The sequence below is a fragment of the Neolamprologus multifasciatus genome, chromosome 13 (assembly GCF_963576455.1).
Source record: "Neolamprologus multifasciatus chromosome 13, fNeoMul1.2, whole genome shotgun sequence".
Taxonomy (NCBI): Eukaryota; Metazoa; Chordata; class Actinopteri; order Cichliformes; family Cichlidae; genus Neolamprologus; species Neolamprologus multifasciatus.
Window position 1 is genome coordinate 30,225,448 of NC_140451.1, and position 14,647 is coordinate 30,240,094.

Below are 14,647 nucleotides of genomic sequence, written 5' to 3' on the forward strand. Positions count from 1 at the left end.
ACACTCTGGCATATTTCCAAACCTTTTTCCGTCTCTGGGCGCTGTTAGAGATCTTGTCTGGAGTGACTCCGAGGTCAGACAGGACTTTAGCGATCCCTCTGGCATCAACGCCACAGTTTGGAGCTACGTTACTCTCACAGCGTCTGTGTACGTTCACCTTACAAACTGGGAAACGAAGCAAGAAGAGTAAGAACAGATTCTAGAAAGAGTTTATCCAAACGATAATATACAGACATCTTTGCTTACAGTTGTATTAGCTAAAGAACGTCACGTGCTCACTTGTACCTTTACACTGGAGTCCCTGTCGCATCAGACCCCACAGCAGAGACCCACAGTGGTCACAGAAGGTGAGAACTTTAAAGCTGTGGATGCTGAACTTGTGCGGGACATTAACGCTGAATCTCTGAGACCCCACCTGCAGGATGCACCAAATAACAGTAAGACAAACAGAAGGGTCCCTGAAATTTTTAAGAATCCGTGCGTAGGTTGTTAAAGTGTTTCACATCCGTACCTCCCCGACCATGTCGTCCTGCTTCTTCATCCCGGCACATTTGGTAATGATCAGCTCATGGCAGCGCTTGTGGACAACACAGGTACACACTGCAGCGGGTACACACATACAACGCACACATTAACAGGTTTTACGTGTGATTAAAGTGCAGCCACTTGTATAGGTAAATATTGTCTTACCTTGACACTGATAGCCCTGCTTTCCTAAAACCCCCCTACAATCAGACAGAGATAAGAGAAATGTTAAAAAAAAAAAAAGTGTTGTGGACTGCTGTCTTCATATTTTTTACATAATTTAGAAACTTTGATTCCCTTTTTCAAGGTTTATGTCACAATTTTAGAAGATTATTTAAGCTGCATTTAATAGAAAATAGAATATCTGATTTAGAATTGTTACAGTACTTTGATTTTGAAGGTCAAGCTTTATTGCAAGCCCCATAAAGGTTATGAGTGAACATCAATGTCTGAATGATTATAAATCTCATAGTAATGCTGGAAAACGAGTCCATTAATTTGTTACATCAGCTTCTATCAGGGCCTAGAAAAATGGCTCATCTTTCACCTGTATTAACTTCTCTTTACTTTGAATTTATAATCAGTCTTTCACAGATAAAGTCCTGAATGATGAGGACTCATTGTATTTGCTCAATGCAAATAATTTTTTTTGATTTGTCTACTCTGTTCCAAAGTTTGGGTTTTGTCCTGTTTGTTGCCACTAGGGCTGCCACAAACGATTATTTTTGCGATTAGTCGACTAATTAAATCCATCGGACATAAAAAGTACAGCTTATTGCACCAGCAGCATCTGCTCTTATATAACTATCATTAGCTTACAGCTTTAAGTGTTTAAGGTATGTGCTAACTAAAAATAAAGACAAAATGATAGTTTATTAAATTTTAATGAAAGTTGCAGATTGTTTCGGTGAAGTTTAATAAACTCCTTGCTATCTAAAACATAACGGACACCGGAGTAAATTCTCCACCATCTCACACTTCTGATAATCAGCTGTCTGCTTGACATTTATTCAGCTGTGTAAAAACTATAACTTTAATCTCAGCCAAACCGATTTACTCAGGAACAAATAAAATACAAAAAAAGGCCAAACTATAACATTTTTAAGTTATCTAAGTGACTTATATATCATGTTTAACCTGAGTAGCGAAAGATAGCGATGGTTTGACAATGATTATCCGGGAGTCCGGTGTTCTCACGGACTCTAGTTAGCCTAGCCCCCAGCTAGCTATCGAGCTAGTGGGTAACAGACGTCTCCGAAAACGTCGGAGCGCTTTTGAAAATATGTGGTGTCTTGATAAACTGAGCAGATATTTGAGGTTTACACAGCTACATTCTCGCCAGAAAATATGTTAAACGTTTATTTTGTGACCCAGAAAGAATAATAAGAGTAATATTAAAACTAACTAGCTGCCGCCATTGTTGGAAACTGAGCTGGGCCGCGCTATGAATTCTGAGACACAGCTTCTTCTTCTTCGGGGTTTAACGGCAGCTGGCATCCTTGTACATGCAGTGCTGCCATCTTCTGTTTCAGTCCGTTATTACACTCTTAAATCCTACAGCTTATTCCTGCGACTTTTGGGATCTTACAAAGCTTCAAACGAAGCGTCGACTATTAAATTAGTTGTCGACGATTTTAATAGTCGACGTAATCGGGACTAGTCGATTAATCGTGGCAGCCCTGGTTGCCACTTATCTTTTTCCTGCTTAACTAACTACAGCAGGCGCTTAAACCTGAGGCTGGTTCGACTGGAAGTGCCTCCCTGTTAAAAGGGAGTTCTTTCTCAGTTATGTCATTAACCAGTTGTTGTGGTTGTTTTTCTAAAACCGTGTGTCCTTACTTCCAATTTAAAGCAAATGTGTTTCACTTAATAAACGAGAAAGAAGCGCAGCTGTAAGCCAGTTTGTGGAAAAAGCCTTTTTGTGTTTAACATCATGCAAATTCTGCAGCATCTTCTCTTTCTCCTTTGGCTTTTTTTTTTGCACACATAAGGGAAGGTAGAGGTTGAAAGTTTTCCTCCTTCTAAAATTCTACCAGGAGGATGATGGGAGTCTAGTATTATTCTTCGGCAAGATTCAGTGGATTCTTCAGCCTCTGCAAAATGATGCAGTCTATGCTGGTTTCCGACACATTTATACGGCCAAAAAGCGAAAAGTGGCACTGTTCTCAAACCCACTGAAAGGGCGTATTTTTCAGAGATTATTTCAGGATATAACAGTGAGCTTACACAAAAATTAAACAGACTCCTTGCAGTTTTTTTGCTGATTCACCACATCACAGACCCTGACCACTCGGAGACCGAAGCACAGCTCCCTTGTGATTCTGATTACACATCAAACGTTCTTTCAGAGCGCAGCTGAAAGCGAGCGGAGCACCGAGGCCACATGGTTTCCATGTGAGTGAAGCTAACAGCCGTTTGTTGGGATGGAAACAAACACAGCTGGCTTTGTTTGTTACTCCCCACTTCACAGCATCCACTGTGCTTACGTGTAAACAAAAGAGCAGGTTATTACTGGGAGAAAACTGGGTTAAGGAAGTGAAGCAGCGAACGCACATCAGTGAAAGGCAGCTATTGTAAAACGGATGTTTACACACAGCTGGTCAGTTAAGAAACTTTTTCTTTATTAACCTATCAACACTTCATACGTTCACTCTGAACCAACCTTGGCATTTTCAGTGAGAGACTCTGGATTCATTAACCTTTGATAGAAGGACTCGCAAATGCAATTGCTTTCATCTCTTTGCACTGCTGCCACATTCCCGTCCCGTCTTCAATGCAGACACACTCTCATCTACAGTTTGTTGATTATTTTTCTTTCTTTATTTACAGGTTTCTTTCTGCCGATCTGTAACGCGATGTGTGCATATTAATCACTCTATAGACATGAGCGTGCATGTGCTTCTAACCAGATGAAGTCCCTGCAGTGCGAGCAGTACGTGGGCTGTCTCAGGTAGGTGGCCATGAACTTGTGTCCGTTGACTTGGTGGACTCTCCGACGGACGGCACCTTGACGCTTCCTGGGACGCATCCGCTGTCGAAACACGCGCTCCTCATTTTCGGTAGAGCCTGCCGCTGCTGTACGAAAACACAACAAAAATACAAGAAGGATGTTATGCTGTGTTACAGTTATGGTTTTATTTCCAGTCTCTCCAGTAAGTAACGTGAATAAGCTCCATTTATTCCGCTTTTTGATAGTCAGTGCTTTATAATCTTTGTTGGTTACTCATGTTGGCATCTCCTGTAAACGAGCAACACCTGCACGATTGATGATAAATAAAAACTGCATTTCCAACAAGTAGCCAGTAGATGGCAATGACACTACAGGGCTGGCAGTGTGTCCCTTTGGTGACAATCAGCACATTAGTCCTTTTTCCTTAAACCAAGTCCCAGTGTTTGTGACCTCTGCTTTTCTTCTGGTTTAATTACTCAGGGGTTTCCCAATGGAAGTGCAGATGTTTCAATTACTGCCTGATCTTGTTAATTACACACACATTTCATAGGATGAGTAAGTGAGAGCGGAAGAGAGGTAAAGGAGAGGTCAGTTAAAGTCAAGTAAAGAGGAGTAAGGGAAAAGAGCAAAGACTTCAGGTTGAAACTTTGTAGAAATAGAGGTAGTGAGAATTAAAAAAAGATAGAAATGAGGTTGTTTGTATTTATTAAATAGGCCAAATTGTTCAATTTGATGTGTTAATACACCCAGATCTATCAGATTGTGCCATTTGGATTGAAGAACTCCATGTGGACGTTTTCCCCCCGACTACAAGCATTATCACTCACAACTAAACTCCGAGTACTGTGTGTTACATTCCACCTGACAGTGTGTATATTTTGGAGACGACTCAAACGTTTAAAAAAAGAACAATTGAATAATTCAGTCCTGTGATAGAATTGATTTGCATTTTTGATATGACCGACGCTGCGCGAACATCTGTCTTCTGACTCTGTCGGCCACATGTGCCGTCGAGTATGCATTTCCAGTTTCCTCAACGGCCGTGGCTTGAGAACTCCAAACATCCTCTCTCTTTGATCTTACATTATTCAGCATTCAACAACACTCATCATGTAGGAAAGTAAAGCAAAGAGCAAAGCTCATCTGGGACCCTGACAGAGCAGCTGCTGCCAGTGACAGCCCAGGCTCAGCTGATATCCTCCAACACACCCAACTGGACAATCTCAAATAGAGAAAGCTATTTAAGCTACTGCAGCATGCCCATCTGCAAGCTGCTCTGCATCCCAACCCCACCACATCTCCCTCTTTCCATTTAATGCTCTGACTACATCAGCGTCATATCTGCTGTCACTGATGCTTGTTCTGTTCTGCGCTTTGTTCTCAACTTTTTTTTCCACTGGCAACACCTGCAGCACTTTATCTCCCTCCCTCTGGAGGAATATGAGTTCCCAATGCTCCCGCCAATACATGAACTTGAATGCATGAAAACTTGGTTTGCTAGCTAAAAAAAGACACGTCTACGTCAACTTACATGGAACCTGCTGAATGCTATTACGCTTAATGAGTCTTGTTCATGTATATCGCGTGTTTGCTCATGTATTTGGAGGTTTGAGAGATTGGCAGTGAAGCATTTTGCCTCTCTCTCCAAATACTAGAGCCAAACATGTGACAGATCGTTACACTTATTTCTATTTCTTTAAATTAGGGGAGTTCCTGGACTAATCTGATAGTTCATTAAGTGACAGAAAAAACATTAAGAAGATTCAAGTGGTCTAAAACAGCGGTCTCCAACCCCCGGGCCTCAGACAGGTACCGGTCCGTGAGTCGTTTGGTACCGGGCCGCGAGAGTTGAGGCTCAGGTGTGAAATGTATAGTTTTCAGGGTTTTTATCGGTTTTCAGCGTTATTTTCTTATCGTTTTTATCGTTAACTCGGTTTTCCTGGGTCTTTTCACGTGTGTTATGAATAAATCTTCTTTTTTTTCGGTACCGGTACTAGTTTTATTTTGTTGTATTTATCCGCGACACCTTAAAGGCCGGTCCGTGAAAATATTGTCGGGCATAAACCGGTCCGTGGCGCAAAAAAGGTTGGAGACCGCTGGTCTAAAAGACAGAAGACACTTAAAACTGAGCAGATTGTAAATGCACAGTTTCCTGCGTAACCTTTCTGACCAGTATAATGCTGGTTAGTGCGGTCATAATCGGTTTACTTTCCACCTGTGATCGATTATGACTTCCATTCAGATAGAGTGGGAGAGAAGGTAGTAGCAAGTGGGATGATGACATCTTCAAACGGGTAACTGTTGTCGTAGATTAATACTATAAGAATAATATGTTTAACCGACCAGTATTTCTGGATATGACTGGACATGTGCATGCCTGTTTTAACACAGTGTTAGCTTATAATATGCCATTAATCACCATTTAAACGACTACAATCACAGTTAAGGTCAAATACAACAGTTGTCATGTCTTTTAGAGCTTTTTTCTTGGAGGTCAGAGGCTCGAAAAGTCTGGACAAGTGAAATACATCAATTTCAAAGTCATGATGTTACAAAAAAAAGGAGACAACAAACATGAAGAGATGGATTTTTTTGGGTGAGTATTTCACATTTTGCTGTTATGTGGTGGTAGCTGACGGAAGACACTAAAAGAACAGAGAAAGTGAGAAAGAAATAAAGACGTAGACAACAATGTTTTAGCTGGGGGAGAATTGCAAATCACAATCTGAAGTAAGAACAAATGGTAAAATGGTAAATGGCCTGTATTTGTATAGCGCTTTACACATCCAGTCATCCACACATTCACACACTGGTGATGGCAGCTACGTTGTAGCCACAGCCACCCTGGGGCGCACTGACAGAGGCGAGGCTGCCGGACACTGGCGCCACCGGGCCCTCTGACCACCACCAGTAGGCAACGGGTGAAGTGTCTTGCCCAAGGACACAACGACCGAGACTGTCCAAGCCGGGGCTCGAACCGGCAACCTTCCGATTACAAGACGAACTCCCAACTCTTGAGCCACGATCACCCGAAGAACAAAGAACAGAACAATTTAAGACCTCTGGTTAAACTCACGTGCAGTATTTCTCATTCAAATTTGTCTGGTTTGTGTAACTTAGCTTGAGTTCTGCTGTGTTTTCTCAGAGTGAACCCCAGTGATTGTGGTGATGTAATAACTGAACTTTCCTCTGGTATCACCACCTTGTCAAACTTTACATCTCCAGCAGCACCACTCTCTAAGCCTCAAAGACTTAGTCTACATTCCTTCCTGCCTGTCATGTTCTGCTTGTCATCAGTCTTACTCCTTCAGCCCCTTTGCCATCAGCATCGCCTAGCAACTGATGACTGCTGCCTGGCAACAGTGTTAGACTTGGTGTCTTACACTAGGGAAGGAGTCAGGGTTGGAGGTTGGCAGCGGTAGAAAGGTTGCTCCTCTGTCACGTCCTTATCATGACCCCAAAAGTTAGACTTAAGTAGGCCAATGCATGCATTCTTTTTTGGCTTTCAAAGTCAGGAACATATTGACAGATAGTCTCTGATATTTGTTGAGCTGCAGCACACTAGTATCAAATGTTACCTTGAAGATTAAATGCCTGAAGAATTTTGTGAATAAATCTGAACATCATCTCCCTGCCATGAATGAATTAAATCTCTGAATCCTGAAGGATATCTGGATGCAGATTCATTTGTAACACTGTCCACCAGGCCAGTGTTCTTCAGGTCAGTGTTGATGTTCAACACTTTTATGCTGGGCAGCGCCAAGCTTGCATTTTCATGCAAATGCATCCACAGTGTTTCAAGTAATTTGGCAAATGAATAGTCAGACAAACCAAGTAATCACATTACATCCTGGGTGAGTGAAGGAGGTAAACATAACTGCAAAGCTAAGGTAGATATTTATTGTTGCAAGGATTTTAGTCCATACTGGCACGATATACTGGAAATGTTTTGGCTCCACATCCATGATGTGAAGCTCAGACTCCTCAGGCCAGGCAATCGAATCTTCCTTTCTTTGGTTTTGGTGAGCATGTGCAAATTGCAGCCTCGCTTTCCTGTTCCTAGCTGACAGGATTGGTACCCGGTGTGGTCTTCTGCTGCTGTTGTTGCCCATCTGTTTCATGGTTTGATGAGTTGTACCTTCAGAGGTGCATGCTCACCCGCATACCTTGACTGTAATGAGTGGTTATTTGAGTTACTATTAGCTTCCATCAACTCAAAGAAGTCTGCCAGTTCTCGTCTGGCGTCTGCCATCAGAAAGGTATTTTCACCCAGAGAACAGCTGCTCACTGGGCATTTTCCTCTATTTTTGGACTATTTTCTAAAAACCCTCCTGAAAGTTGTGCAGGAAAATCAGAGTAAAGTAGCTTTCTCTAAAATACTGAGACCAGCCCACCTGGCACCAATGATTATGCCACGTTCAAAGTCACTATATCACTTTTCTTTTTTTTATTGTGTGCTTTTTTTGTGCATGGCTTTATTTTGAGCCCCTACTCTATTAACCTATTTCTATTCTGATGCTCAGTTTGAACTTTGAACAGCAGGCTGTTTGACCATATTCACATGCATAAATGTGCTGGTTTCTGCCATATAAGCAGCTGAACAGGTATACCGAACAAAGTATTTGGTTGGCAGTGTTGGGAAGGTTACTTTTAAAATGTATTCCATTACAGATTACAGAATACATGCCCTAAAATGTATTCTGTAACGTATTCCGTTACGTTACTCAATGAGAGTAACGTATTCTGAATACTTTGGATTACTTAATATATTATCATGCTGTTTACATGAATGTACTATTGCTGTGATTTATTACTGTTACTGAAGGTCCGCGGCTCCGAACCGTAGTAAAGGGACCTCTGGCTAATACGGTGGGTTCTGTGTTGGGCTCGTAGCCGAAAACTAGCTTTACTTTGTTGTCTGGGTCAACTTTGCTAGCGAGAGACAGAGAGAGGCGTTGAAAGGCTGCTCCAACAGAACTTATTGTTTTTGGAGGAAAACACGAACACGGTGTACAGTCGAGTCTTAATAGCTTACTTACAACTGGGCTCGTCAGGCTCTCTTCTTGGCTGCAGTGGTTATTATTATATTTACATGCTTCCAGCTCCCGTTTCTGCTCGATGACAGCTCGTACTTTTCCTTTTTCTCCCTCCCTCGCTCACAGACACATAACGGGTATGGCAGTCCATTCTCCCTGCAGCACGGACTACACTGCCCATGATGCTACATTCTTTAGAGCTATACCTGTAGCATTCTGCCTGTTAGCTTAGCACAACAACAACAAAAAAACGCTCTCTCACCCAGGAAACACGCAGAGAGAGAGAGAGCGTCACCCTGTAACCATGGCAACTGTAACGCTGCCGCCTGGAACAACAGAACGTAGCTGTCAAACAAAACCCAAACAGTCCTGACCCGCCACAATATGAAACAGGGAAGTACGTGTAATCCATTTATTTCAACAAAGTAACTGTATTCTAAATACCACCTTTTTAAACGGTAACTGTAATGGAATACAGTTACTCATATTTTGTATTTTAAATACGTAACGGCGGTACATGTATTCCGTTACTCCCCAACACTGTTGGTTGGTTAGTTTATGTTGTATGTATTTGGTTAATAAGATTTTTTACTTTTTTATCAATAAAGAACTCATTAAATTTTTGTGTGTCCTGGAGAAAGCCATAGGCAGTGCTTACTTGAAATTTTCTTTTCTTTTTTTGCTGTTGTTATTGTTTCTTTATCTGTTTCATATTAATGTTAATATTTAGTCAACACAAAAGTGAGGTGGACCCACTACTATTGGTATACGGTATCCCGTGTGCCAACAGTCTGTATTAAGCATGTGCATCTTAAGCATCGTTTTTTCATCACTTTCACAGAAGGATAGTTTAACAGATGATAACAAAAAGGGTCAGACAAAACACACACATTACACTTGATGTTAGCAGCAGAGTATGACCCTGGAGACAACAAGGCTTTGCGAGTGTGTGTGTGTGTGTAGCTGCTTCCACAACCCCGTGCTTGTATTAAAGCTAATAGGCTGATTGCTGCTCTCAGGCCTGACAGTTCACCCATGTCTTCCTTGCTATGCAAACACGTTTATGTAATAACTGCAATTGCAGTAGATCACAAACACACAGGCACATAAACATACTGTATGCCACTGCAAAGAAACAACAAGGAGCAGAGTCCCAGCAGGCAATATAGCTTTAGAGTCCATTTACGAAAAACAGGGAAAAGGAAAATTAATATTTCCTGCAGAAAAACCTAATGAGACCTCTTTGTCACTCTCCACTGATCTCCCTCTCAATCACTTTCAATGATGTAACTGGTCCATTAGCGAACACTCCACCTTACTAATCAATTTATCACCCCACAACCACTCCCCTTCTCCTCTCGCGACCTCTGGATAACTCCCTTTCTGCCTTCTCTCTCACAGTCTCTCATGTCTCTCCAACATACCGTAAAAATGCAATTAGGTACAGATTAGATGTACCAATGTTAACTTTTCACCTCTGGTTAAACATTCTGTTAATAGGAGGCCCGATTGAAAAGCTCCACAAGTATGAAGAGAAATTTCAAAATAAAAGTTTCTACAAAAAGATGATTTGCAATATCACTGTATTTTGCTAATTTACGTGCACATATCACTCAGTAGTTACATCTCCACAACAATAGAATAGAATAGAATAGAATAGAATAGAATAGAATAGCTCTTTATCGTCACTGTTGCAAGAACAATGAAAGGCAGTTTGGCATCTCTCCATGTGTGTGAAATACACACATAACACAGACAAATTTACATTTACACAAGAAAGATATGTACAAGTTATACATGCACCTGCAAACATACGGATATGATATTGACTTTCTGCTGAAGTCTGCCAGTATAAATGTCTCTGCTGTGTGTGACCAGCCCCACCGTGCGTGGCTCTTTGTGAGTAGTTCTTAACTGAGCGGTGGTTTCCCTTAAGTGACGGCGGCCTCCATTATTTTGCTTGGCCTGCCTGGTTATTGTTAATAGCAGCGTTGCTGTCTTTTTCTGTTGAAGCCTTATAGTTGTTTTCTTTGTTGAAGTGGTCACTATCTCTTTGGGTTGACCTGTCTGATTTATCATTAAAGCAGCGGTGCTGTCTCTTTTTGTTGTTACTATTTATATGATTATTGAGTTAATTGATTATAATAAAGACTTATTTTGTGTTAAATACGTCTGCCTGCCGTTCTTTTCATTTCAACCCGGATCCAACTGTTACTGTCTCCCACCCTCTTCGCCAAGCTTTTATGTGGGGATGTAACAAAGTGGTGCCGATTGCCCGCTCTGCTGCCCTCACCACCCGCTGCACTTTCCTCGTGTTCTCCACAGTGCAGCAGTTGAACCTGAGTGTGCAGCAGTAATTTAATTTAATTTTTTTTATTTATTTAGGACAGTGCATGTTAATGAACATAAATGTAAAAAAGAAATTACATGAATGTAAACATGCCAGATTCTAGCCAAAGGCTAATTTCCATCTGTTGTCCTAAAACATAAAAAAATAGACAATAATGCATAAAAATTCATCATTCATTCATAATAAAAACTCCATCACCAAACTTACACATACACACCATTCTGTTCCCAAATAAAACATTAAAACTAAGTCAGAAGGGTCTCGATGGTGGAACGGTAGAAGTTCACTAGCAGTCTCTGGGGTCTGTGACTTCTTCAGTCTGAAGTCCGAGACTGAAGAAGTCACTTGGATGAGTGACGAAACGTTTCTCCCACAAAACGCTACATCCAGATGAACAGAATCAACTTTTGGAGATTTACTTTCCTGGATGATTGAGAATGCATCAAGATATCCAGGCATTGCTACAAATCACCCAAACTGGCACAACTGGCATTTCGAAACAAATTAATGCACAAAGCTGTAAAGGATGTCACCATGGCTACATCCATCCGGTGGTGTAATAATTTCAGATTTTCACTGCATGATAGCAAATATAATTCACAAAAACAATAATATTGCAAAATTGATTGAAAATTTGAAAATGGATGCGATCGTCATCATCCTCAGCTTCATTTTATTTACTTAGCTGAAGCAAACATCAGATATGCAATGCTCAGTTTTTATACTGCAGTAACTCAGTCAGGCCGTGCACAAACTGAAGTCAAAGCTCAGTGTAGAGCCACACAGCTGCAGTGCTATGGTTAGCTTACACTGCTCAAAATGGAGAAGAAAAACCACTGCAAGAGAAGACGATAAATCAATAATTAAACTAAGTATTAATTCATCAACAGCTTGCCCGTCTCCAATGCTTGACTCAACACTGTAACAACAGCCTAACTGTACTTTTGTCTATGACTAAGGAAGCAGGTTTGCTGCGGGAAGTACCTCGCTCCACAAGTGAGAAGTTGCTGCAGCAACAGAAAAGTGAACCGGTTAGTGGTTGTCAGCTTACTTTAGTCAGGCATAGTGTGGTTGCAGAGTAATGGTTACTGAAAGGGAAGAGAACCACGATGAATTGGAAAGTGATTCTGTTGCCCTAACTGGGCTGGGCTGATTATTTTATCATGTGCGAATATTTGACATATCAGTTCTTCATTTTTATATAACTTGAACCTTGTGTCCATCTTTTACATGCAGCCTATGGGGCCTCAGCATTTAGTCAAAGCATCAACGATTATAGTCTTGTTCCAAGTGTAAGTACTAGTTCTGTATATCACATCAGTATCTGCACTCCTCAACCACACTGTTACATCTCTGTTTTTGCAGCGAAACATACAGCAACACGTAGGAGTACAAGATTACAGCTTGAGGCTCTCTCGAAGCACTGTGTCTCACATCTTAAATGATGAGGTGATCTCTGAGTTTACAGTCAAACTCTGATTGCATCATTTAACTCATACCGAAGAAGACATCATCGTCATAGAAACACATAGGGAATCTGACACATCTATTTCCTAATGTAATGCTGCGAATTCCGTGCAGTGACAGGGTGACTCACTCCTGACGTCACATTCTCACCGAGTAACAAAAACAAAAAAGAGAAGTAAACACACATATCTGTTGGTTCATCTAACACCAACATTGTTTTTTACATTCTCTTTGTTCCTCTATTCCTAATTCCAAATTATTATTTCTAAAGTGTGTGTATGCTGCATTATAGAGCAAAAACCTACTTTCTCTTAATACAAATGGAGCACTATGCTTACATTATTGCTTTCACTTTCCTTTCACTTAACACCCACTAAAAGCTCAAAAACTGCACATTAAAATTATTAGAGAAAGGATGTGAAACTATAATGACGATCAGTATGAGTGCAGTCATTTAACAAAGGCTGTGGAGACTGTTCTGGTTTTTTTATATTAGATTTTTTTTTTCCTTAATCTGATGGACTTTTGCAAATCAAGAGGTTCAAAATTTTTGTTTAACGACCATTTAAAAAAAAAAACGAAATAAAAATAGCAGCTTTTTGCTGATGTTTTTACAATTGTGCCTTTGCTAGCACTTAAAATAATATTGTTTAGAGACCAATCTCTTGTCTCTAATCCATGATCATTTACAAAATGTTTTTTCATTTATGTTTCCTTCAACTTTTGAGACCATATTTTTGTGCAATGTACCAGTGGATAAACTGAATTCCAACGACAGAAGACTCCTGTATATCCTTCTGGCCGCAAGTAAAAAGCCTCTTACGAGAAGATGGCTTAAGCCTGAACCACCAACGATAGAAGACTGGATACATTCTGTACAAGAGATCTATACGATGGAAAAAGTGTCATTTTCTCTTAAACTTCAGAGGGATACCTTCTACGGAATATGGTCTAAATGGACAGACTATGTTAAGCATATGAGGTGTGATTTTGTATATGATGTTACAACCCTGAGTACTACGTAAACCTACCTGCCCTGCAGCCTCCTAACCCTAGTTTTTCTTTTCTTTTCTCTTCTTTTTCTGTCTTCTTTATTTTTCAATTATAAGTTAAAATGTGACAGCAAAGAAAGTGTAAAAACTACATAACATGTATTTGTCTCTGTGCAATACAACCAAAAAGGCCAAAGGATGTACCTTAACAACACAACAAGGAGGGCCAAAGTGGTATACTTGAGCTCTAAGGAGCTTGGAAAGAAAAGTAAGTTGCTTCTGTAAGTTGCTTGAAGACGTTTCACCTCTCATCCGAGAAGCTTCTTCAGTTCTAAGGTCAAATGGTGGAGAGTCCCAGATTTAAACCCAGTGGGAGTATCCCCCCAAAGAGGGACAAAGGACCCCCTGATGATCCTCGACCTAATCACATGAGCCAAGGTGTGAAAACGGGTGTGGGTCACCATTTCTTTCCAAGCTCCTTAGACTACGATGACCTGGATGACTGAGGACCTTCACAGACATATACTTGAGCTACTGCAGTTAGAAACTTTAACTTTTTAACTGTTTCTAACCGCATAATAAGAGATTAATGGCGTAGTCTATGCTTTTATTTTAGCTCTGACATACCTTTAAACTGTACTTACATATTTAACTTCACAAATACATCACTACTAGCGTTGTTATTAAAAAATGCAAAATAACAAATTATTGAACTGTCACTGCATATTTACGTATCCTATTACTCTGTCCCATCTTAAAGACAGTGTTATTAATATCCTATTTATCTTCAATATTTGGTATATGAGCTTATTTGAATTTTTTGATATAATTTATTTATAAAACATGCTGCAAATATGTATAAGGACTTTGCACACATGCAAGGTGTTTTAATAGATCTGCATGTGGCAACACTGGTTTTCTGCAATTCAATGAGGAGAAGGTGTGAATGTAGCATCAGCTGTGAGAGTCAGAGTGACTTGACAAACACAGGCTTTTGCCTCGTAATACAACATCTTCATCATCACTTTACACTGAAAGCTCCTGCGACAGTTACACAGCAGCTTTTAACAAGAGATAAGTGAGACCGAGAGCTCTGTGTTACATACATGGCAGACCCCGCAGAGCTTCATAAAACAGTTCTTACCTTCACTGGAAGATCCTGATAGGTCAATAACAACATACACCTTCCCCTCTGGTTCCAGGTCAATCTGCAGAGAGAAAGGTAATGAGGAATAAAATAAGAAAGAGACAAAAAAAAAATTAGACAAACTCGTACTAAACGATGCCACATTAGCAGCTTATGCTGCAGTGTACTCATAGGAGTCAA

The 14,647-nt window shown here is 40.5% G+C and overlaps 1 protein-coding gene across 2 annotated transcripts in view; it reads right to left on the minus strand.

Annotated features, from left to right (window-relative positions):
• Positions 1–14,647, minus strand: part of LOC146505786 (protein kinase C epsilon type-like) — a 104,344-nt gene that overhangs the window by 48,928 nt on the left and 40,769 nt on the right. For both annotated transcript variants that reach the window (XR_014877679.1, XM_085183300.1), the window contains exons 2-7: positions 14,465–14,528; positions 3,432–3,600; positions 691–725; positions 512–600; positions 286–415; positions 23–165 (exon numbers count right to left, since the gene is read on the minus strand). Coding sequence is in view for 1 of the 2 variants with exons in the window: in XM_085183300.1 (XP_085039426.1) it covers positions 23–165; positions 286–415; positions 512–600; positions 691–725; positions 3,432–3,600; positions 14,465–14,528 (630 nt within the window). In the remaining variant the exon portion in view is untranslated. The remainder of the gene's footprint in view (positions 1–22; positions 166–285; positions 416–511; positions 601–690; positions 726–3,431; positions 3,601–14,464; positions 14,529–14,647) is intronic.